We start from the raw sequence: 25912 nt of genomic DNA on the forward strand, positions 1-25912 counted from the left end.
TTTTTACATATAATTGTGAGCACACTTGAGTCTACCGAATTTTTGTATTATCTATTTCCTTTGTGGTTTTACATTTTTAGTTAAAGGACATCCCCAAAATAATAGAAATGTTTGATACAATACGTCCTTGATTTCAGAGAGAAGTAGAATAATAGTCCGGCCTCTTGTTTTGTTGTCGTTGACCATTGATTTGTGTGGTTGAAATGATCCTCAGCAAGCAAGTTCATCTAACATGAGCTACATGAGCTGAAAAGGCCTCTGACCGACTATTAATGTTTTCAGCTGAGTCATTTTACAATGAGGGTACTGGGAAGTGAGAACACTTTGAGAATAAGTGAGAATACTGGAAGGGATGACCCAAATATGGCTAAATATGGCTTCATGACACATCATATTAAAAGGGTAAATCTGGGAGATGATAGAGAACATGGACATGAAGAAGCTAGTTGTTCTTGCATTGTAGTGTACAGCTAGTTGGTCTGAGTAATATAATGTGAATAAGATTCAACTGACTTTAACGCTAATCACATCTGATAAAAGATTCATGGAAAACATGACACTCAGGCAACATTGGCTACGTTATGATTCTGATATGATCTCAGCATCAACTTTTATTTGGTCTTTTTGATTTTTCTATATTTTCGCCAGTGGTCAATGGCACTATATTTTCAGATTGTCTATCCGCACGCTTCTTGTGAACATGATATCTTAAAAACGCCATTTAGTTCAAATATTAAATTTAACTCAAAGTTGAACTTACTAGATTTTGTTATTCTGGTGATCAAAGGTCAAACTTCACTGTGACTTCCCAAAGTACATTTTTTGCCTATTAACCACGATATCTCCAGGAAATCCTTGTCTGTCCGTCCGTCCCATTCTTGTGAGCGTGATGTCTCAAGAACACCCTGAGAAAATGCTTTTAAATTGGGTACAAACATTCACTTGGACTCAAGGAATACCTGATTGGAAATCATTAGCCTTGGTAGCCAATCGTCAAATGTGATATCTCAGAACCGCTGTGGACTCAAAGATGAATAGATTATATTTCAGTGGTGGTCAAAGGTCACAGCTACCAAATATGAGGGGGGAATGGTGACTATTGCTCTGGTTGGTACGTTGTCCTACATTGTCCTCGGCTCAGGAAATAAAAAAGATCCCTCAGAGCAACTGCATTTACCAGACAAAGGTCGAACGCCGCCTCCAGTAAACATAGAGACTGCTGCCCACCCTGCAGCTGACAGGTGAGCTTTCCCACATGCAAGACTCAAAACTTTTGCCAATATTTTTTCCCTTTGGCTGTTGCTTTTTACTCCCCCAACTTCAGCCTCTAGAGGTACATCAAGTGGGCAACAAACCTGTCCAGCATATTATAGCAGCAACAGAAATGTCAGGTTTTTGAGTTTGAGTTCTCTGGGATTGACAGTTAATATCCATGTCTGTGACCCAAGGATAATGGATGAAGTGTGGGACTGCTCTCGCCCCCACTGAGCTCCAGCAAACTATCGCTGAAAGTCAGGAGCTCCCCAGAAAACCACAATATCTCCAATAATATTCAGTAGTTTGACATCAATAGATATTCAGGGGTGAACATAATAGCATGACTCTGTATACATTAAGTCAACAATATCCCACAACAAATACCTTCGTGGGTGACTGTGTGTTTAATTAATCTGAGAGGACGTAGTGGTCGTTGTTTCAGTTCAGTCAGGAAACTGTGTAGTGAGGGTTTATTTTAATGTTTAGATCGAAGTATGACATCAGATTTTTTTATCCAAGAGTTGCATCACAGCCTTCGTTTGCTGATGTACGTATTCCATATTAAAAATTTCTATGGGATTTTATCTGATATAAAAGGGTAAGAATCACCTCACCTGTTGAGGATGATAAAAAAATATGTACCTGCAAAACTTATATAAAATAATACCACAGGCTAGCTGTACTATAGCCCACATGTGATTTAATAAGAATATATAAACAAGACAACTGTATGAGTTCCACGTATCCTAAAACCATCTGAATGTTTGAATGGGCTGTCCTCTGCAGCTTTAATTTTCACTGAGGTTTACCAGTGTTACAGTCGTCCCTCTCGATTTGGCTCAACCAACATGCTGCCATAACATGTTACGTTCACATCTGTCACGCTGCCTGTTCAGAGGTCTCAGTCTGAACGCTGCACTCAGTCTGCCTCCACCTGACACTTTGATTAGTGGTCACATGTTGAGGCTGATCAGGAGCTGATAGAATGCTACATGTTACGCTCGTGTAGAAACTCTGATTGCACTTGATATTCCCTTAAATTAACAGTAGATAATTTAAAATTATAATCATAATTATCTGTGTAGCCAGTGTTGGGACATGTTTTCTTTTTACACTTCATATGATCTAAAATATACAGCAAACCCAAATACCAGTCCAATATTTCATTGGGGGGTTGTTTTTTCTCCCATTTTGTAAAGCTACCTCAAATATATCAAGGGTGGAATATCATTTATTTAATTAAATATTGATTAAATACACATGAAGTTTATATAAAATTATGTAATAAAAGAGTTTGTTGTTATAGCACTGTATGTATAGGGAATTTCAATGTTTTTATACATGTAAATATCCTTCTTTGAACATCAAGTATCTTTGCGAGTTACTTTCTGTTATTCTATAGGTTTTTTCCCCCTCTCGATGTTTTTATTCTCATTTATGCTTTTTAAGTCTTCTATATATTACCACCAAGCTACTTAATTTGGAAGTGATTGACATTCAAACAGGAGTCTGGCTTCTCAACGTCTCCGTCCAACACACGCAGATGATCAATTCAGGAAACAGACAGACCCATTTCAATTACCCATAAAGCCGTGAGTCATTCTGACCAAAGACTGTGCAGAAGATTTCAACGATTTGTCCCTGCTTTCAGGGTGGGAATATGATTGATTGAAATCCAATTTCACATTTAGTCTTTGTGGATCATATTTCAAAGCTTTTCCTTAACGCAGACCTGCACCCTCTCCATGATGGTGAGCAATGACGAATCGCTCCTTTAATTGCTGGTTAAACTCGGCCTGAGTCTAGCGGTTGCTAAGTGCCCAGAGAGACAGGAAGCAGCACCAGGACTGCAGCTGTCTGCTGCATGAGTCTTCCAGTGGGTTACGGGAGGGAGGGGGAGAGCACAAGGGAGGGAGGGGCATGTGGAAGTGCAGCCAGGATGACTCATAGGTCAGGTCTGCTTGAGAGAATGAGAAAGTGCATGTGTGTGTACCTTTGTGTGAAAGCACATTTCATCATTTGCACATCATGCAAAGTTGTGCCAGTGTGTACATTTCTTTAAAGGGATATCAGAAGTATTAAAGTCCCTCCATCCTCCACTCGGTGTCTGCACTCTTCAATTCATTACTACAGTTTTACAACCCTGATTATAAAAATACATCAATGTGATGGTTCACTTTATTTACATTCTCATCTCAAGCAGGAGGAGTCAGCATCACTGTTGTGCTCGAGGATATATCAGCAAAATATGAGGCTATTTAGAGGAGACCTTTTGCTTATAAAACAGTCTCTGTGCTATTACTGACTGCCCTGGTTCCCCTGCATTAAAGCTGCTCACTGTATTTTACAAGAGTCCTGTAGTAAACGTTAGGACAGGGGCAAATCTGATTTGGTTCATGCTCTGTGTGCAACAGTGAGTGATTTATTCCTTTAATTCATTATAACAGCCCTTTTATTTTCTCTGAACAAATCAATGTTTTTACACAAACAATGAATACAATGACTATGTATAATGTTAAAGGTGTCATCTGTATTGGTGGGTGATCACCCGTCTCTGCAGTGTCAGTCAGATCTGTGGATTATTCCAACATCCCTTATCTTGTTTACTGTTCTGTTCTGATTCAGTCCCTGCTCTGCTACTGTGTGTCTGGAAGAAAACAAGGAATATAACCACATCAGTGACTTCTTTTAAAAAGATTACAACTCTGAGATTGCATTTTTGATGTGATACAGACACATACTGAACATTAAATAAATGAATGTCTCATCAATACATATAACTGACTTGATCTCTTCCCCGGAGTCCTTATGCCTTATCGTCCGCAGATCCATCGTGGATAATGATGGTGGATCACGAATCAGAGATCGTGATCGTCATGGCAGATTCTGTATCGTGTTGGCATCTGATAATGGTGGTTGACCACGATTGAGGTGGCAGCTGATGATGGATCCTATTGGTGGCAGTGGACAATGACTGTGGACTATGGTTGCATTCGATCTTGATGGTGGATCATGATCGTGGTGGCTGCCGACCGTGGACTATGATGACAACAAGACTGCTTGATATATAATATGTTTGCTCATTACTGACAATAATCCATCAATTCATTGATCTTCCATAATGCTACAAACTGTTTATTCTAATCAATGCTGTAAATACTTATATTCTTTCTGATGATCTCCATTACATGTGATATCTATTGCAATTCTGTCCGTCCTGGGAGAGGGATCCCTCACATGTGGCTCTCTCAAAGGTTTCTACGTTATTTTTACCTGTTAAAAGGGTTTTTAGTAGTTTTTCCTTACTCTTGTTGAGGGTTAAGGACAGAGGATGTCACACCTTGTTAAAGCCCTTTGAGATAAATTGTGATTTGTGTATATGGGCTATACAAATCAAACTTGATTGATTGACTGATAAACACACTAATACAGCACGCTGTTATAAGCTTTCAATGGATTACTGTCTTCTCTCTTTTTGTTCCTCTAATCTTTCTCCTCAGGATATTTGAACAATCATGAAATCTTTCAGCCAACACACTTCCCCTGGTAGACCAACACATCAGTTATCCTGTTTGTTAGATCCTCCACACACTCCGTTGTCTCTTCCTTGTCACACGTCAGACGGCTGCAGGGTACACACAGTTGAAATCTCACGTCTCCCTCACACCAAACAACACCACTGACAGAACTCAGAGGCTTTCGTGGAGGGAGTTCATATCGGAGGTGTGTTAACGGATGTTTATTGTGAATTAAATTTGCCCTCTCGGCAAAAGAGAATGAGAATTTCGGGGCCATGTTGTGTTGATGAAGCCCACACAAAGCATTTGAATACTGCGAGAGAGAAATTACTGCAATTATCTGAGTCACTGGTGTGAGGGGAAAAGTGCAAGAGGTTAGTGTGTGTTTCTGTTTGCCTTGTGTGTAAATACTCGATTTTGTTCCCTCTTGAGCACGTTTTCCAGCATAAATATTGACCCTGTCAGTACCAGTCAGCGTTGCCAGATGGGAAATGTTGAAGTATCATACCAGAAACTTAAAACTATCGTATTTTTAGTTATTTGTATGCAACCAGAGTAGGTATGAGATGCTTAATACTAATGTTTCGAAGCTGTATCGAGATTCTGAAGGGATTTATTTTTATTTTACAGAAACAAGGCTCTAATTTGGAAACATGAGACAGGGAGGACTTGTGTGAAGCTCACGAGATACGAGTCACAGCTTCATGAAGTCACCACACACATGATTTGCTGGAAAGACGTCATGTGAGAAGAGATTCGTAAACACAGACGTGTCCATATTTTATTATCCAGATTACAGCAGATAATACTAAGTGTACTGGTACCAGTGGACCTCATTGGGACCATAGCCCTCCCTCTCCCCCTCTTAGAGGTAAAATGTAAATTGTGTTTTGGTTAAGGTTAGGGTTAGGCATGGGTTTGTCATGGTTAAGGTTCAGCAAATAGTAATTATTGTTAAGGTCAGAGTAAGTCACCTGGAAATAAATATAAGTCAATATGTTCTCTGAGGTCATGGGGATGTGTGTGTGCATGCGTGCGTGTGCCAGCCAATGACATTACATACCAGTCGCTCCTAAGGAACATTCATCCATCTCCGTGGATACCAACTTTCCACCTAAGTGAAGTGGAATTATTTGATGATCCTGGACATAATACATGATGATACATCAGCAGCTGTGTGTGTGTGTGTGTGTGTGTGTGTGTGTGTGTGTGTGTGTGTGTGTGTGTGTGTGTGTGTGTGTGTGTGTGTGTGTGTGTGTGTGTGTGAGTGTGATGTGTGTGTGTGTGGCTGTGTGTGTGTGTGTGTGTGTTATAAGCTATCATTATTAGGAATTTGCATTGACGTACACCAAAACTAGCCAAAACAAAAAAATAATCACTAATCTTAAAACATGTCCTCACTAAATAAATGATTTTCATCATGGGGACTAACTGTTTGTCGCGTAAGGAAGAAACGTCAATGTCTGATCTTTCAACATAATATTCATTACAGTGATTTATGATTTTTCATCAAATCTGAATATTCACATGCATGTTCCTGAAGTCATCAACATATATAATGAGACATTTAGGTAAGAAACCATTACATATCGTAATATAATAAAAAAAAATTACAGGTACTGCTTTCTGTCCTTCCACTTCAACTGTGATTCCCACTTTATTGTCTAAATTAAATCTCACCTATTGATTTCCCTTCAATCTTAAATGTTTCTACCATTGACTATTCTGTGAGTGAGGAGATGAAAAGAGGACATTGTCCGTTCTCATTGCGGAAGAAGACACATTGAACACAGCAGCACAGTGTCACGCACACCCTGAATGACAGCTAACAGAAGGTCCACCAGTCCACCAGTGCCCTCAGATGGTCTGTGCACATTTTCAATCAAGATTTTGGCGACAAGGCAAATGTAATTTCTATAGTAACTCTGCTTTTAACTTTACTTTGGTCTGAGGGGAGATGTTTTATGATCACAGTCTCCGTGCACTTATATATGTATTTGAGCAACAGGGGCTCAGATGTTTAATTAACTCCAATACAGAGGATGATTTTGCCTTATCTCCATCTGATCTGATAGTAGATCGTCTCCATTAAAAGTCCACATTACAGTGCTTTTCCATCCCTATAATATCGTTCACAGAGTTGACTATAGTTGCTGACTTTCTCTGTGAATGTGAGTGGGGTTTATCTGAGCTTTATGCCGCCCTCAGCTGAGAATCCGAAGATACGTGGGTTTACAGAGATGTACTTTCAGGATGCAACAGTTGTATGGGGCGCTGTCACAGCTTCGGTCCACTCACTGCCCGGACACAGTGATTTTCCATCCAAAATCTCTTTTCAGAGCCAAACAGTCGCCCACAGAAGACTTCAAAGATGGCTTGAAAAGATCGAGAAAAGATTTATTTTTCCTGACTCTCCTTGTGTCACTTCTGAGACTACAACACAATAGAGGTAAATAAGTTGCTATAGAAAATAACTAATAAATAAAAGAGACTATTTCTTCTTCTGTAGTTATAAAAAGAAGGAAACACTTGAATAGCATGCAGTCTTACATATTCAACATGTACATTGTTTCTATTTTGAAGTATCAAAATCTTTAAGTTTTACATCGCTTTCACACCTGCTTAGTTTGATCCAGACCTAAACTTAAGTTTATCTGGAGAATTTAAATCCCCATCCAGAATGAAGGAGTTCTCCACTGATTATATAATGACAGAGTTGCACTGGAACATGTCGTAAAAAAAAACCAGTGTAAGGATATTATCAGAGACTCCAGCTGCTTAGAACAAGGGTCAGAAGCTTTCTTTAACCGCAGCAGTGCCACATCAGAAGATTCCCAGCCGTGTGCTTGTGGGAGGCAACAGATCACTGTAGACTGGAGGACTTGTTGCTCCTCCTCTGATTCTCTTTTTGCTCTTCCACTTTAATTAAGCTCCTCTCAGGAGACAGGGAGGTATCGAGCAGAGCTGTGTTTCCGTGCAAGTCGTGATGTGTTAGCCTCCAAAGCACAAACACCACACTCAACATTGCCGGGCCTGATACATGTGTCTGTCCATATGGATGAAGTCAGCCATTTGGAGAATTGGCTGGAGAATTGGCTAGAGACACTAACAGCTGTATGTGGGCTCATACAGATGTTTGATTATCATGCATTCTATTTGTTTCTTGATTGAAATTCTTCATATTTAAGTGTGTACATATCAATATGATGGTGTGTTTTACAAAATCCTGAAAAAACGACACTATAGAGACAATAATTGAGCTTTTTCAACAATCATGTTTTTGTGCAATAATATTGTGACTGCTGATGTAGAACCTGGTCTCTTCCTCTCCTGAACTTCTCTGGCCTGCCCTTTTCCTTATCTGGTTTTGCATCTTTACTGTCATCCACAATTTGTTGGGCATCACTGCTGGCAGGAGTGAGAGGGTCGGTGGCTTGAACCCAGATCCTCCAGTCCGCATTGGTAGGTCTCCAAGATAGTGAACTGACCATTGATGGCTTAGTCAACAGTGGGTGAATGGTGTGATATAAGCATTGCTTATAAAAGCGCTCTATAAATGGTTGGTGAATGTGACTTGTACTGTCAAACGATTTGTAGGTATATGATCTCATATCAGTTCACACGTCCTTCCATAGATTTCTCAAGCTGGAAAAACTGGGATCACAACATCTAGTTATGTAAGGAAGGTCACATGACTTAAAACTAGATTAGAAAGTAGGTCTTTGCAAGAATGTTGATGCCATATATATATATTTACTGTATAATCACTGTGCATAAAAAATAGTTGGTGATGCCATGTAAGTAATAATAATTTTGACTACAGTCTAATTTCTCGTGCAGATATGAAAAAGAATGAATAGTGGGGATGATTGTTTCGAACCAACACCTAGAAAGATGCAAACTTCCAAATCACAAGACATAACTTTAGTTTTCAGTAGAATTCTTCTCAAGTTGAAGTGATGATGCTTCTGCAAGATGAACAAAGAACAAAGCTTTAATTAAGCTTAATGAATATGTGTTTGCATGATTCCTCCTCCCACCTTTGTTCATTAGTATAAATAGCTGCTCTGCACATCACCAACCTGTCAGCACTCAGCCACCATACTTACTGTGTTGTTATGCAGTTATGACATCAGCAGCTCACTGTTATAGGCTGCGTGCTGTCTAAGTACTGCTAATGAGGCAGTAAATACTCTCACTTTAAATTTGTGCTGGGGAGAAAAACACAGAATTTATCGAAGATTGGCCTAAACTCACTGTGTAATAGTCACCCCTGTAACTCGTAAATAAATGTCTTATTTACAATTGGGAGGTGTGGAGTTTAAAAAAAGCACAACTGAAAGATATCAAAATGTAAGAGAGAGCGTTTTTAAAGACTAAAAGTCAGGATACATTGGCCTGTGCAGTTCCAACCTCAGATTGTCTCTTTAAATTCTGCGGTGGTAATGATTCGTAGATTTATGTGTTTCATAATTGTATGGTTTCATTATTTATGTTTTTTTACAATTTTTTTCATAATTTATTATATTCTATTTAGTTTTACCAAACTTTAGTGTTGATCATTTCATTTTATTTTATATCTCATTATGTATTGCTTTATTTACTCTTTACTGAAATGTATTTAATGTAGTACTTTGTAATTTGTTATTGTTGTTTTTGGTGTAAATCTTTAAATCATACATATACATATTTTATCTTTTTTATTTTGATGTCTTTTATTTTCTCAACTTCATTATAGAGTCTCTAAATCCAAATGTTTAACTAATTTCTAATTATTTTTATTTTGAATAAAGTTTGATTGATATAATAAGTAGACAAGACAAAGGCGGACACAAAGGATGCATGAATTGCAAACAACATCCATATCAAGCTTTTCTCTTTGAATTTGCAAATGTTAATGTAAATTTTAAACCTCAATCAAAAGTGCATTTTAAGGCTTGAAAGAAACGGTAGCAGCATGGTACGCTAGCACATTCTCAACTAAAGCTTTGGATAACAGATGATTCCTAATCATTTGGACAAAACAAGACTCAATTTAAGTTCTACTTACTTTTTTTCACACCTTCTTCAAAGATATAATGATAATTTTCTTATGCTACTTTTGTAGTCCTGACAACAGCTGTAAAAAAAAAGTAATTACAGCTGCAGAACATTCACATCTACTGACTAATATCCATGACAACTTAGCAGATGATGAACATATGACACTGTTGCCAACCTTTGGAAAAACTTATATGGTAATAACTTGAGTTTTAAATTGTTTTGACAACAATTTCTTTACTCAAGAACATTCAGTATTTTCTTTTAAAAGTTTGACTTTGGGCAAAGATAAGATATATTTGCTCCTGCATGGCCCCATTGTTTTGGGGACATTCAACTCAGAACTTTATTCAATTAAGCCACACAGTAGGCTCCATATGAATTTAACCACCTGATAATAAGTACTAATATTCCTTTTCCAAACAGGTTTGCGGTGGTATAACACATTTCAAGCTCATAAAAATGCTAATCACTCCCTGAAATAATACAATTATTTTGTGTGTCACTCATTATCTAGTTTTATTAAATTGTCATCCTATGCAAATTGAAATTCTAGCTTATAATTAGTTAGACCACATGACAGTTAGTATGCAATTACCATATTTGTGCTGCAGACTTAAATACAGACGAACATGATTTAGAAAGTGATGGAAGGAGCTGCCACAGCGTTGCAGAGGTATCAGAGGAATGTAATCCCTCAACAGGGGGCACATTTCTCACGTGTCTCAGCTGTCGGCCCATGTGCGCACCAGACTCCAGAGGAGCCACATGCACGACCTGATCTCCGTTCAGCCACGCAGACGGCAGACCAGAATAAGGATGAACTGTTTTTGTCTTACTTGAAGCGGTCTTGCATTGGCATACGGTTGTCACGGTAACAAGCCTCCAGGGGACAGCTCCTTGAGTGTGTAATTAACCGGTATCAACGAGTAACCATATGACGCTCATTAGACAGGTATGTTTATCAGACAGCAGAATTTACCATGAAAAGCAAAAGACAGAAACATGTGGCCCTCGTTGGTCCAGCAAGCTTTCTCTTCAGCTCGACTGTAACTGTGCTCATTAGTGGTGATCCAAGCAAATCTGGCAGCAAGGAGCGAATGCTTGCCATTGACTTATTGAAGCTTCACACGTGGCCCCTACAAAGCTGTGACCAAACCTGGGTAAGACTTGCTATATGTGTCTTGATGTCACATGTGTGGTCATGTCCACACACCCTCAATATTTAGTCAGACTCTTTTATAAAAGGAACGGCTCATGCAGCAGGTGTCATTATATCTCAAGGGAGAAGTGACATGGTGTAGACTGAACCAAATCAGAAAGAAAAAAAACGATGAGCTGAAAAACACTCAAATGCTCCATAGAGTAAATGGCATTTGAAGGTTGAGTGATAATTCTCTGAGGAGTGTGTCCCTACATTCAAAACCTTTCAAAAACAATCTTCTTATACACAGTGTAGTCTTGATAATTTATTCAAAAATAATTGAGAGTTGGAAAAATATTACATCAAATTTATTATGTACACAGACTAAATGATACGGAAATTTAAATAAAACAATATTAAGCAGAACTCACGTAAAGCAGACAAACTCTAAATTTACAGTGACAGTTTCTACTGAACCTCTTCCAGCTCAACTTACATGAGGATGAAACTGGCAATTCACTGTCTTTTCAGTTTATACAGTATTGTGATCCCTCCAGACCAGAAGGGCAGATTTAAATTAGCCTTTGGCTTATGTTTCCATAGTAACAATCATTAGTAAAAGATTGACCCTTGGCTGCTGATACTGTGCAGAGAAGACACTGGGAAAGATGCACATTTATATGTGGACAGGCAAACATTCAAGCCTATCTGCACTTGCTTTTGTTGGTGTTGACACGTGTGCGTGTGCATTTTTTATTTTTTTACAAGGGACTGTTAACAGAAGCTGACAGAATGACAGTTTTTTTAAGGAGCCCAAGGTCAGCACGCAATCCAATAATAGTTTTGCTGCAGGCTCAAAAGGAAAAACTGGACACTTCTCGTTCTTGAGACAAAAACTCATCTGCCAGGTTTAAGTGTTTAAGCAGCTGGGGACTGCTGCAGGTTGTGTGAGATGATTGATTTGATCTGCTCAGGAACCTGGCCCATTATACCAACACAAAGTAATGAGGAGCTTTCTGAGATTCTTCACTGTCTCTGAATGACGACGCTCAAAGCTGCTGTGACAACACCAGAGAAAGTTTAGGTTAATGTAATAAGCTCAACAACAGCGCCTGATACATTTCCATCACGGTGGTAACTCTGCTTACTAGTGCACAGAGAGCCTGTGATCTACAGTGTGTTTAACCATGCCCATAGTGCATTTGATCTGTTCGTGAAGCCTCAGGGCGGCAGTATTTCTTTTCAACCACCTGGGGGCAGCCTGATAACATCGACGCAGAACAAGATTTGCAATATTTAGAATAATGTTTCTGTCGACCTGACAACTGTAAATGCTATATTTAGTCACCCTGTAGCTCAGTTTTCATCTTCACTAACTGCTTATAGTATAGTAGTATAGAAGTCTGGGTCCTTAGTGGCTGACTTTGGCTCTGCTTGGTTCTGTATAAGAGGGCTTATAAGAGATGCTGGAGTGGGGTTTGATGAGTCAGAAAACCAACACACTGAGCTCAAAGTGCCTTCGTAGAATTTATAAGTGCAAACTTGACTCATAATTCCCTGTGTGTTCATCATTGTGTGTGACCACTTTCACACTGATCAATGGCAATGTGAAAACATTTCTCCAAACATTTTTCACCTGAATATTATTGATAATGATATTTTTATAGAATCTGATGGAAAATACTCCCATTGACAACCAGTGCAGTGTTTATGGATCAATTATTGTTATGAAAATAAGTTTAATGAGGAGACAGCAGAGAAAGAAAGCAGTGGTAAGAATGGATCAGGGAGAGGGATAGATTTTAGAAATGACTCATCTCCAGGCTCATTACTTGAGCGCGCGTGTGTTCTTGTACTTATACCTTAGTGAGGACCATTTTTTTTTTTGGTAAAGGAGGACATTCTGGCCAGTCCTCACTTTTTGAAAGGGCTGCTTGAGAGTTAAGACTTGTTAGGAATAAAAATAGGTTTAGGTTAGGTTAAGGGTCAGGCATTTAGTTAGGATGGTTACAGTTACGGGTTAGGGAATGTATTATGCCAATGAGTTTTCTTACTAAGACAGAAGTATGTGTCTGTGTGTGTGAGTGTGAGAGCGGCCTGAGGCAGGACACTGGCCTTACTATTGACTCCCACAGGAGGACACTAATGACAAACATCCTGCTTCATGGTGCAGTAGATGCTCCATGCATCACATCTGCTTCTTATTCTCACCCTGCTTACTCTTACTCACTCTTTCTCCTGAGAAAAACTCGCCGTCTCAACCAAACACACGCATGCACACACATTTGTTATTAAAAAAAATAAAAAGGACAAGCTCGCAGATACATGTATCCTGCTCGTTGCTAAAGACACAGCAGTGCACCCCCCTCGACTTCCTGGCTGATAATAAACCAATGGTTCACTGAATGAGTGTGTGAGTGTTTTAGCTGAACATGAATTATTCAGTGGGGTGTTTATGTTGTAAAGGAAGTAAGATTTAGAATACTTCAACAAGTCTGCATCCGTGTCAAGCTGCCCAGAAGATAGACGCACAGTAACAATAAAAACACAGCCGCTACCCCCCCCCCCCCACCGAAAATGAAGTATTTAACCTTGTGAACATGTCCAAATGTATTTTTATGTGAAAATCTATCATGAGTGAAATACATAGTCAAGTTAATTCATTCATTCACCTTGGAACTGCAGTGAGCCCATTACAATATCATACTCCTTTACACCAGGATGGTTCAGGGGCCGCTTCGGAGCCAGTCCCTCATCTTTGGGCAGTTCTTTGTGTTTTGACGGCCAAAATGATGGCTCTCGGCCAGAAATACTGGTTTGACTCTGGCACTTGGTCTACAAGAAGTAACAGCTAACTTAACAAACTTAGGTAATGTATTTTTCAAGTTAAATTAGCTAAGTTAGCAACATTAAAGCGAACATAGCAATCGTATTCTGCAATCTAAATTAGCTAAGTTTCCTAAGTTACCTACGTGAGCGCTAACTTAGCAACTGGAGCTAATGTATTCTGTAAGTTAAATTAGCTAAGTTTGCTAAGTTAGCTGGTGATTGGGACCAATCTGAAATATACACAATATTAGGTGTTGTATAACATAGTCAAGCTGACTACTCATAGTATAGAGCAATATATTAAATACTTTAACATTCTAATACATTGACCTGTAGGTGATTGTACAATTAACCCATGTTCTTCTTTGTCTTTGAAGCCGATTCTAGCTTCAAACATTTGCCTGCATTATTCCTTCATTACCTGTTGCTAGTACAGGAGCTGTAGCATAACAGAAAACAAGAGGTGTTGCTGATCAGCAGGCGACCCAGACCCTTCATTCACCTATGGGAGCTGTTACCCTGTCAATGCATGAACAATGCGTCATGCAATCTATGTTTGTGTTCCCTCGGGCCATTATCGCTGCCCGTGTTGTGTGGCGAGCTGTCATTGCAGTGACTTGTATAGCCGAGAGCCTGCAGGCTGCTGATGTTTGAGTGTGAATGTGTGTGTGTGTGTGTGTGTTGCTTTCCCTCGTTTCCCCCCTCAGTCTTCAGACATGAGAAGAGGAAGCTTCACTGAATCATTGCTGTTGTCTGCTAGGTCACATACGAATGTGATCATGTGTTGGGTCTGATGGGTCTTGAAACCAAGTCTATGATCGATAAGGGGGTCTATTGTATGGCCTTAAATCCCTGCACCAAAAAACATAATACTGGTAAGGGATAAAAACCTGATTTGTCTCCAAAAGTTTAGGTGGTTCAAATTTTAAACATTATATGGAAAAAACTGGGACATAGCCTGCTGTCTGCAAGAAAAACTGAGTTAGAGATCCAGAGGTTTAGCTGAGGATATGCACACAAAAGAGGAGCTATGGTGCATTAGTGGCACTGATCTAGTAATAATCTTCCATTAATTTAATGTTGCCTATGTCTAAAAGCAACATGATGATATAGATTTACCGATTTAATCTCTTTCAGCTTCCCTGTGTGGAAGAAGCAGAGCCTGTAACCACTACAACACTGCCCCCCAAAGGTGGTTTATCATAGTACAGCAACAAAATACAGAAACTACAGCTTGTCTCAATTCAAAAGCATCTTTTTTTATATATCTGAAAACACTACAAAAATTCCATCTTAAGTTAAACCATACAGAGTGACAAATACAAACCATATGTACAGTGCATTTCTTCCGTCAAGTAAACCTACATCATCGACTGTGTATGAACTCCTTTTTAGTTATGAAGCCACAACAAACAAACACTTCAGTTCAATCTTTCAAGTGGGTTCCAGGTACATTTCGATACTCGAGACCACGTCGGCAAGAGCGAGTCAAGTTCAGCCCAAACAGCCCAAAAAAACAAAAAAGGCAACATTCTCCCACTCAGTCCCCTGCAGGGTGAGTCATCGACCAAACCAGTGAGGTGCTTCTCCTCAGTGTGGCGTCAGGGGGGTGGAGGGGCTCCAGCAGGGAGGGGTCCCCACCAAAATGAGGCATAGTCTTATTGTGCAGTAATAACATGTCTGATCTTACCGTATATAGTTAAGGTTGATTCTAAAAGATAATTTATTCGTCTGGTCAATTTTTCTGTAAGATTCACATTTAGCGCTCTTATCATTGTAGATCTGTAATGATGAACACGTCATTTGACTGTTTTGACTTTGTAATGAAGCATTTAGATTTTTCTCTCCTCACCTATTTAACATGTGCGATAACCTGAGCTGCTGCACACGACTGCCCATGCAGGGATAAGTAAAGTAGCGACTGAAGTGAATTATTACTTTCACTATGTATTGAGTGAGATATGAGTTATACGTTATCCCAACATAAAGCATATACAAAAGACCAGTGTAGTAGTTGTTGTTTTTATCCTACTGTTGTTTAAATTGAGGACAGTAGAAGTAAGATAGAAAAGGTTTCACTGTGACCATGGGGCCTGGGCTTAAGATTTAAAACACTTTTCACTGGCCACACTTGTTTGACTTTATCCAGGCCTGAGATCAGATCATGATGTTATTGATCAGAGTTTTTATTGCAGAATAGATGATTTCTGGTTGGGTTGTTTTGGGGAGAGACTTTTCACAGTCTCCTGATGTTCTCTCCAGCTCATGTTTCTCCTCTTGTTTGGATGGACCTCGCACCGTCTCTCAGGGAGCTCAGCCTGAGTCGTCCCCTCTTGTGTCCGAGCCTCCCTTGGTTTTCTCTTCTCGTTCCTCCGCTGTGCCGCTGTCCGACTCCTCCTCTATGGCGAAGCGCGTGTCCGCGGAGGAGCACAGGGAGCTGACGCTACTCTGCTCCGTGAACAGGGCGCACGCCAGCGGAGAGGGCAGCGCGTCCTCGCAGTGCAGGTGTCCGAAGTGGTTGCCGTGGTTACCGCAGAAGGGCAGGGCCACGTTGACGGAGCGCAGTGCCGACGAGGCGGGCACGGGGAAGCTGAGGCTGTTCTTCTTCGGGAGCGCGCCCCACTCCCGCTGCTCCTCCTCGTGCACGAGGCGCGTGAAGATGTTGATCCTCCTCTTCTCGCGCCGCTTGGAGCGGAAGTACCCGAGCATGATGCCGCAGAGGAAGACCCCGTAAAAACACATGACGATGAGGATGTACAGGTACGCGTTCCCGCCGCTCTTGTCCGCCTGGGTGATGGCGCTGCTCTGCGTCTGCGGGACGATGTGTTTCAGGGACGCGGTGGAGTTTTCCAGATGCTCCATCTTGTTAGGTGCCAACTTCGAGGATGGTTTTAAAGTTGCGCTGAAAAAGATACAGACGCACATCCATTAGTATGAGGAGCTTGGTTCACTTTTACGCACGCTTTACGCACAAGGACATAATTCCCAATGGTTTATTTTTTTGTGTTTTTCGTTATTTACAAAGTGCTGAAATATCACAAAAACACACGTCTACAGTCACTATACACCAGCAGCTGTGAAATCAAGTATGGAAGACTTTTCAACCTTCTATTGTAGATGATGACATTTATCCACCGGTAGCAAAATTACAAAAATTGTATTCCACACACACGCACACACGCACACACAGTTAAGGAACTGTTGGTAATTTTAAAATTCAATTTAGGAAGAAGAGAATAAAGTTAGAAAAAAATTACTCATAGATATAATTTCGCATTTTTCACATATAAGTTATATTATTTATGTTATTTTCGTTTCTTATGTCGTAATTTTGTGTTTTTGTACTTAAAGGGTAATTCTTCCCAGTAGTTTAAAAAAGTTACTAAAAGTTCACCCAAAACACGTGAGTCTATACAAAGTAAATCCAATAGTCTAAAAACAACAGTAATGTTGTGATGTGTCAACTCACCAAAGTGAGGAGCAAGTCTCTGGTTCAGCTTCTTTCTTCTTGCAGCTCTTCTGGAGTTTGGCAGCACTAACAAACGGTTCAAGTTATTTATACAGAGAGTCTTGATGGTCATCACGAGTCACGTGACAGGGACTGATTGTAAGATGAGTCCTGTAGCTGTGGAAGCCCAGAAGGAACTCATGTTAAAAAATGAAATCATATAAAGAAACATCACTGACACCTCTGGGGGATCTTAATACAAACAACTAATAACACAGGTTTTTTTTAGCATAGTAACTTTTTAAATAAGTGTTACATCATCTCTAGAGTCCAACAGAAAAAGTTTTTGTGGGGATGCGATGGAAAAATGCATTTGACAAAGAAAAGCTATTTAGAATCTGATCCTAAAAAGTGATTTAAAATGTTTTAGGATGCTTGTGCACACATAGGACCAGTCTCCCTATTCTCCATCAAGCCGCTGCCTGTCATTTAATATCTTCTCTCCTCATCTCATCACACAGGATTTTTCAATTTCCTAAAACCTATGAATCAAATCATGATGGACAAACAAAAAAATTATGTATTTTCTGACAACCACTGCACACAACACCAGTGTGATGCAGAGACAGAGGCAGGTATACCTTAATACCAAGAGGAAAACTGCATCTGTACCATTAAATATTCTGACCATTTACTGTAGGTCTGCAGAAGCAGCCAGAACCTTTAGAGAAGGATAGTGCCAACACAACAATGCGCACATAAGTTAATGTATTCATGCATAATGCAAAAGTATAAAGTAAAAGTAATTGTTCCCCTGTTACTGAAATTATTTGATACAAAATTAGACTCAATATGTTGAGTATTTTACTGTTGGGGCCGTTTGATTTATGCATTACTTTAAGTACTTTTTGATAGTTCAGGGTAGAGTGGTATTACAGTGACTGATGGGTGTTTTTCTGCAATCTTTTGTTGTGTAATTTGTGTGATAGAGATGGAAGAATAAGTTTTGTGATAACAACTCAGACATGACAAGTGGCTCCAGCCAGCCACTGCCAAACAGGCTGGGCAAGTATAGTGGAGTTTAATGTTACAATATATCCCTCTGAAATGTAGTCAAGCTGAATATATCATGTTTAATGAGTATTTCAAGTACTTAAACCGACATTATCTGATTTTTCACTCACAGTGGAAAAAGTCCAGTCGGCAGGGTGAACAGCAAACAGATGCTAACACATATAGCAGCTATGAAGCAACATTATCCTTCTGTTAATATCAATCCATTGTGTTTATTATGACATTTATTCTCACATGATTTGTAATTCATTTGGATGATTTAGATTTCTAAATTCATATCTAATTAACACATGACAAATAATTTTTGAATTTATTGTTAATTGTTTATATTGTGATAAATCAGATGATGATCAGCTCTAATGGAAGGAGGAAGGGGACTGAGGCTTTTTTTTCTCTCAGCATAGCTTGAGGAACTGTTTCTTAAACGGGGCATCGGTACAGGTTTTGACCTCATGCTGGAATTAGACATGTCTGTTAATTTTAGCTTTAAACGAAAATTAAGTGACAGAAAGGAAACATAATCTATGACTGCAGCGCTGTGATTCTTAAAGTGTGAGCCAAGAAGCGGAGCCCCGTAACGGTGACACAGAATAAAATCCAAATAACAGGACACCACACCTTCATTTAGAGTCATGTTTCTGGCCAGGTGGTGATAGTCAAATATTCCATCTCTTTTAGCTCCATTTTTGGTCTCAACCAACTCTTGGGCGATAGATCTGTATCAAATGCTCCATTATGTTCATCAGCTAGTTACAGTTTTTTATTTATTTTCCACCACAGCTAAATTAAGTGTTAAAGCGCAGATTCTGGAAACAAATGATTTTAAAAACAGTGATGCCTCACAGTCTTAGTGAGCGTGTAGGCAGCTAGCAGCTAGTTAGCATAGCAATGCAGTGTGCAACCTATGGATTGTATAAAAATAAGATGTAGCCGTTGTGGCTCAGGTTTAACAGCACCTCGGTGAGCAGCTGACACACCAACAAGGGGTCTTGGTGTTTGTGTTCTAAAAGACATCATCGTGCGAAGAAGAGGTGAAAATTAGAACGCTGACCTGGATGTCATGTTTACATCACTGGAACCGTGGGACTTTATTAATGTCGTGATGGTCTGGTGTGATTAGGAGGAACTCGCATGCACAAGCATGAGCACGCTCCTGGACCAACAACTCACACAGGAGGCCAGTAAACCACTATATTCTTATAGTGAAAATATAGTGAGGGTTCAGTGTTATTGCTTTACATTACGTAATTTAATATTGATTCAAGTGTTTATTTATTTATTCACCATATGAATAGCACTTTCGTATATCTCCAAATGACTGATATAATTCAATAGTCTGACTGAACTGCACCCTTTCCACCAGACTGCTGAGGACGAGTATTATTCACACCTCAAAACTGTAATGAGTGGTGAGCATCAGTGGTTAAATTAAATTAGGTCATTGTTATTGAATAAGTGAAGGCTGATTTCACTCTTAAGCTGGTGATCAGGCATGAATGAGTGTCATCATCTGTCTGCCTTCACACCTGAATACTAAATGTGATCAACACTTTGTTTTTCACTCATTTGACTCATGTGACTTTGGCAGAAATATAAAACAATTAAACACTCCTGCATGTAGACCAAACACAATCTTTATTTACTTCATTTGAGTATTTTACAAAAGCAAAATTACAAATAAATAGTTGGATGCACTTATGTTACAAGGCAGGTTTTCGATACATTGAGTGAAACTTCAAAATGGTCCTCGGTCATGAAGTTAAAATAAAGGAGGGACTTTTGTTTCCTATGCTGATCGCTGCTCAATATACTACACATGTAGCGTATGCACAGTTAAAGAAAAAATTCAAATTAAAAGTCAGTAAGGAATTAGAAAAGTGTAACAAAGAATCAAAAGAAAAGGCAACAGTACATTATGAGGGATACTGGACTTGTTTGTGCTGTGTATCGACATAAGTAGTCACATGCAGATGACTAAAAAGCCCAGTATGTATAATTTGAATATAAATAAATCCTAGTGAGGTTCTCACTAGTGTGTGATCACCTAAATTGTAGGCATTGCTTTGTTTTTACCTTTGAATGGGCCCTGTGTAAACAGTAGTCCAAAATGGACAAACTTAACACCTGAAGGCTGCCAGAGGTTCTCCTTCCTGTTTGGAAAGGGAGGGTGAGGTGAGGGGTATTCAGCTGCAACATGCAACTCAACCACTTGATGTCACTAAATTCTACATACTGAACCTTTAAATAGCTAACAAAGCTTTAAACAGGTGATGACAGTTCTGCAATTAAATGTTATCATTACACACATAGACATGTAAAGTGTGATCATTTCCGAGCTGATGCACCCATGTTCACTGAGAACGTTTTCACTACATATCTGTAATCAACTGTCTCACTTGGGACAGAAAGTATACATTTTCATATGATTTATCAAAGATGACAATGATTACACAATGATTTCAACTGTGTATTCCTATGCACACAAACCTGTGCAGCTCATAGAAAAGTAAACTCTTTCATTGTAGGAAAACTCTGTAGACTAAAAAACTTCTTTGTTTCTTTTCTTTTGAAAATCAGTCTATAAGGTGCATTGTAATTTCCCTCAAAAAGGAGCAACAGCTACATTGTTAATAATGAAAAATAAAAACTGCAGTGTTTTACCAGCCTGCTCTCATTTGCACTCAAATGACTTTTGTGCTTTTGGTATCAAGATGTGCTGATGTTAGAGACGTCCCACGAGTGTGGGAGTCAAAGTCTGACTGCGGGAGGCAGACAAAATAAAACCGAGTTAACCGTCTCCTAACCTGCAGGAAAGACTAAAAGAAAGAGTGGACAAGGTTTATGATAAAAAGGAAACATTTTGAGATCAATCGAGTATCATGGACGAACACAAAGTGACAACGTAACAGTCCTGTCTGAATGACCGGCGCTTCTGCTGCGGCTCTCAGGAAGGAGTTCAACAGATGACATCAGCTCACTCATAATCTGTTTCATAACTCACATCTGGAACAATACGATTTTCACATGGAGGTCACACACCTGGATGAAAAAAAAGGAAAAGCAGCAGCGGACAGGGATTATTTTTCTTTTTTCAGCCTGCTGTTAAGTTGCAAATTCAAATAAGTGCACAGTAAAGGGGGAAACTGCAACCTCCTACCCTTATCCTTCTTTCTTTACATCTAAAGAATATTAAGATTTAGCACGGATTAAGGTCACTGTGGCTCTTTTACTGATGGAGTAGGGAGCAGAGGGGAGAAGTGAGAGAGCAGTGGAAGTTTTTCTCAGTCAAGTGTTGGTCTGTGCTTTGAGAATCAACAGCGATGTGCCTATCATTGCCATCATTTCCCACCATACATTCTCTCAATGTTATCCTGGTAGTGTGTTTTCAGCTCCTTGCGTTTGAGTTTGAATGCGTCAGTTACTAATCCAGTCTCAGGAGTCCAAGGTTCTGGACTCAGACAGATCTTGCGAGGAATCTCAAAGCGCTCGAGCTGGGCTGCAACAGGAGAAAATGGAACATCAACACAAATAGAGATGAATTGTTGGACGGTATCTCAACCTCTGATCAAGTCTTTGAGTCCTTCTTACCAGTGAGAGCAGCCTCAGTGATGACCTTGAGGACCAGCTCCTCCATGGCCTTGCTGTTGCACAGCTCCTCCCGAGATCCTCGAATACCATACTGGTCAGCCAGAGCCAGAAAGTGCTTCTGATTGGGCACCACAAAGCCAATCACATATGTCTCATCACTGCAGAGCGGGAGGGGGAGAGGGGACAAGATGTCAAACACATTCTTTATAAAGACACAATGGTCTCCAGCAAGTGAAAGTCAAGCCTAATTTGGCGATGGAGCACAAACACATGCAAATACAGTACATGTTATACAGAGAAGGAACCGTCAACGCTTCACAAAGTGAGACACTAACCCTTATAAGGGAAAGCAAACACATGCCTGAACAGTGAAAAACAGTATGTGTTGCACTATGACACTGAACCAAATAAACATTTCAGGCTGAACAAATATGTTGAAATTCTGAGTCAGAAAGTTCAACCACCTTTGGTTTCCAGTGTGAACTGCTTACTGAGGTACCGAGTAGGGTAGAGGGCAGCATCAGCTTGAAAACCAGTTATAATGTTAACATCTTACTATCATGCACGGTATCTCTGCCTGTGAGCATGTAAAGTACTGTATTCACCTTTCTCCATAATGAAATGCAGTGGTCCAATTGGACACAATATAAAGCAATTTTGAATAAACAGGTGAACTGTGCTCAGTAGCAGGACACTTCAACGTAACTGACTGTGCACAGTCCGAAAAACTACAGCCTTTGGTCCAAGCATGATTCGTGCAGAGATAAAGCTGCAGCTAATAAAATCTCGCCCCCATCATCGTTTGTGTTGGTGTGAAAGCTCTGCACATTAAAAAGGTTTTATCACAACTGATACGTCAGGATTATCCAAATGGGGAACATGCTTCTGGTGGTACTCACTTAATAGATATTTCTGCATGTCTGCTGATTCTGATATGATAATTCGCAGTAAAGTCTGTAGGCTTTGTGCCAAAAGCAAAGATTTTATATTTTAAGTAATTGTTTTTTTGTTTTGTTTTTTTTATTGTTTTTTCGCCATTAGAGGACAGAGGAAAACCAAGTTGATATAGGCAATGTGTTAGAAAACAGTTAGCTGGACACCGATTTTAAATTTGGAAACCTGCATAATTTATATCCATATTTACAGCAGCTTGTCTTTCCTGACTTTGTTGAAGTGAAATATAATGGAGGGAATCAACCTGGACTGTTATGAGAAATGGTTCGTTTTTCTGTTTCAATGTCAGTTATTCTCTGCTCTACTTGCAGCCCTGTAGCTCATAAGATGTCTTTCAAATAAAATAATTTTCTGACAAACATTTCAAGGCTGATTCATGGACCCTCATAACATCTGACACTTCACTAGAAGCCCTGCAGCTTGGTAATACTGATTATACAGCAGTAGCCTTGGCTCTAAGCTTGTCCCGGTTTTGTTGTGAACGGCCACAGGCTGTTGATTGATGAAAGTAGTGTGAGTAAATTCAAAATTTCTGACGTGTCCTTTGGCAAAGATAGTGAACACCAAGTGGCCCTCTGATGGCTGTGCTAACAGTGTATGAATGGCAGGTGATAGTGCTATGTATAGATGTGGTGTATGAATGTGTGGGGGAATGTGACTTGTACTGTAAAGGGCTTTGACTGGTCGCTAAGACCAGATAAGTGCGATATAAATACAGGCTATTTACCATTTAAAACGTTTTGCCTGCTTCTTCCAACAGTCCAGCGACATGCAGGTTAGATTAATTGACGACCTGAAAAAGCCATTAGCTGGGGAAGGTTGTGTGTCTCTGTATGTCAGCCTTGTTACTGACTGAGAGCCTGTGCAGGGTGTATCCTGCCTCCCGCCCAATAACAGTTGGGATTTGCTCCCTGCGACCCTCAAAGGATGTGCAGTAAAGCTAATGAATGAATGAGCACAACAACTTGCTAAAATGAGCTAAATGCTTAGCAGGGCTGAAGTTGAGTCGGATGATAATTCTGTGCGAGTTTGTCACAAGTGTCTCTTTCCAAACTACTTGTAGTCGTTTTTGTTCTGACTGCTACTTCAGTGGGTTTTCTTCTTTCATCCAGGTGAACACAAACAAGCACGAGCAGCATAGTCATTCAAAATGTCCAACAATTTCTTACAGCTGGATTGATCATGTGGATTATAAAATACAATTTTAATACAAATATTATGATTTATTTATAATTCACACCGACACACCTGTTGGCATAGGCACAGATGTTGTCGACCAGAGGACAGTTCTTCAACATGGCCTCCACCTTCCCCAAGGAGACGTACTCTCCTGCCTGCAGCTTCACCAAGTCTTTTTTACGATCTGGAAACACAACAAAGACACCTAATTGTGACAACATGTGCATGTACAAGTGCACGCATACAAGTGTGGATATGTATGTCTATCTTTTTAAGAGGGCGGGGGGGGAGTTGAGCGTCGTGGCTGAACTGATGTAAAACAGCAGTGTGGAGTGATTCTAGGAAGTAAAAGGTTTCCTGCCCGGCTGATTGATGGAAGCAGAGAGGTTGTCTGGATGAAATCCAGGAATATGAGGCCAAATGTTGAAAATTTGTGCTTTTGATGTGAACCAGGATAAATTTCCTCAAATTGATCATCAAACCACGTTTTCATAATCCACACAACCAGGTATCTAACAATTTATCCATTCGATTCCTCACCTATGATCTTGAGGCACCCATCTTCGTGAAACTCTCCGATGTCTCCTGTGCAGAACCACCGCTGACCGCTCTCGTCTACAAAGAAGTCCTGGTTTTTATCCTCGCTCTTGTAGTATCCCATGGTTACGTTTGGTCCACCGATCAGAATCTCTCCTCGAGGATGTGGCTTGTCTGTACTCTGGTAACCACCTGAAAGCAGGGGGTTAACGTCAGGTGGATGCAATGCAAATAAAAAGTGCAATAAAACAACCACTCAATTCTCTTGACTTGTAGATTAAAACGTGACAGCGTGTTTACCCTAAATTCTGTTTCTACTCTGCAAGCAATAAACTCAGCTTGATAAGCATCCAGATTGAACAGAGTGTAATATAAATGAGTTATGATCTCAAAGATGGAGGTGTGCAGGAGTGGAGAGAAAAGTGGTCTGTTTTCCTTACAAGGTTATGAAGAAGCTACAGTGATCACTCCTGAAATACTCATGGTCTGACTGACCTGGCCGATGTGGAAACAAATGGTTTAAGTGTTTGCATGAAAATGACAAATAAGAAAGAAAAGCAACAAGGACTGAATATGTTTCTGTGAATCCATTAGACACCGTGTATTTCATCATATGTCTGTGTGTGTGAGTGTGATGAAGTGTGTGTAGCTGGGAGGGGCCCAGTGCCACTCACCCTCCACCCAGTCTTTGAGCTTTATCTCACAGCAAACCAGCGGCCCTCCCACTCTCCCAGTGCTGTAATCCCACACTGAAACAGACAAAACACACCCACACAGGATCAGCGAGCACGCTAGCATCAAGGCATGACATTCATTGCCATAGCAACATGACCTCACTTGTTCCCTCGCCATGGAAACCCCATCCCAAAGGAGTATCCACAAAACAGTGTTTTCCTGCCTCATCCGACTGCAGTGGAGAGCAGCAGGCCACTCTGTTGGTTTAGTCTGCCTGGGAAACGCTGGGAGGATTTCTCAAATGTGTCGGTAATGTAAGCCAGTGGATCAGCTGCATAGTTCAAAACAGATGCCTGGGCCAACTATCATCATCAGTGACACTGTATGAGCCGCATTTTTTATGCACACTGTCAAGAGATAATTAAAATGATTTCCCTGTTTCAGAGATACTTGAAGGAACACCTGCATTTTGTGAGGGTGACATTCTTTAGTGTTACTTTGCATAACAAGGGCATTTTCATACCAGGCTAAAAACCTAATGCTAACTGGATCCTCAGTTTACAACAACTTGTTGTCCGTGTCGATTTTTCCAAAACCACTGCATCCTCCATTTCAAATCAGTTTACCTACTCCCCACTCTGTTTACTACAGCCCACACACAATATATAT

General features: G+C 40.0%; 2 protein-coding genes across 3 annotated transcripts in view; both read right to left on the minus strand.

The window, feature by feature from the left end:
* Nucleotides 1-15044: 15044 nt before the first annotated feature.
* kcne4 (potassium voltage-gated channel, Isk-related family, member 4) lies at nt 15045-17304 on the minus strand. The gene is made up of 2 exons (XM_061073298.1): nt 17258-17304; nt 15045-16690 (listed from the first exon to the last, which is right to left on the minus strand). The coding sequence occupies exon 2, from the start codon at nt 16648-16650 to the stop codon at nt 16102-16104; it is 549 nt and encodes a 182-aa protein (XP_060929281.1). The 5' UTR covers nt 16651-16690; nt 17258-17304; the 3' UTR covers nt 15045-16101.
* A 2624-nt stretch (nt 17305-19928) lies between these two features.
* acsl3a (acyl-CoA synthetase long chain family member 3a) overlaps nt 19929-25912 on the minus strand; it is a 37908-nt gene continuing 31924 nt past the window's right edge. For both annotated transcript variants that reach the window (XM_061073628.1, XM_061073627.1), the window contains exons 11-15: nt 25243-25317; nt 24572-24760; nt 24101-24215; nt 21899-22056; nt 19929-21806 (exon numbers count right to left, since the gene is read on the minus strand). In XM_061073628.1, the coding sequence (XP_060929611.1) occupies nt 21649-21806; nt 21899-22056; nt 24101-24215; nt 24572-24760; nt 25243-25317 (695 nt within the window). In that variant the 3' untranslated portion in view covers nt 19929-21648. The remainder of the gene's footprint in view (nt 21807-21898; nt 22057-24100; nt 24216-24571; nt 24761-25242; nt 25318-25912) is intronic.

This window comes from Limanda limanda, chromosome 6 (assembly GCF_963576545.1).
Source record: "Limanda limanda chromosome 6, fLimLim1.1, whole genome shotgun sequence".
NCBI classification, from domain to species: Eukaryota; Metazoa; Chordata; class Actinopteri; order Pleuronectiformes; family Pleuronectidae; genus Limanda; species Limanda limanda.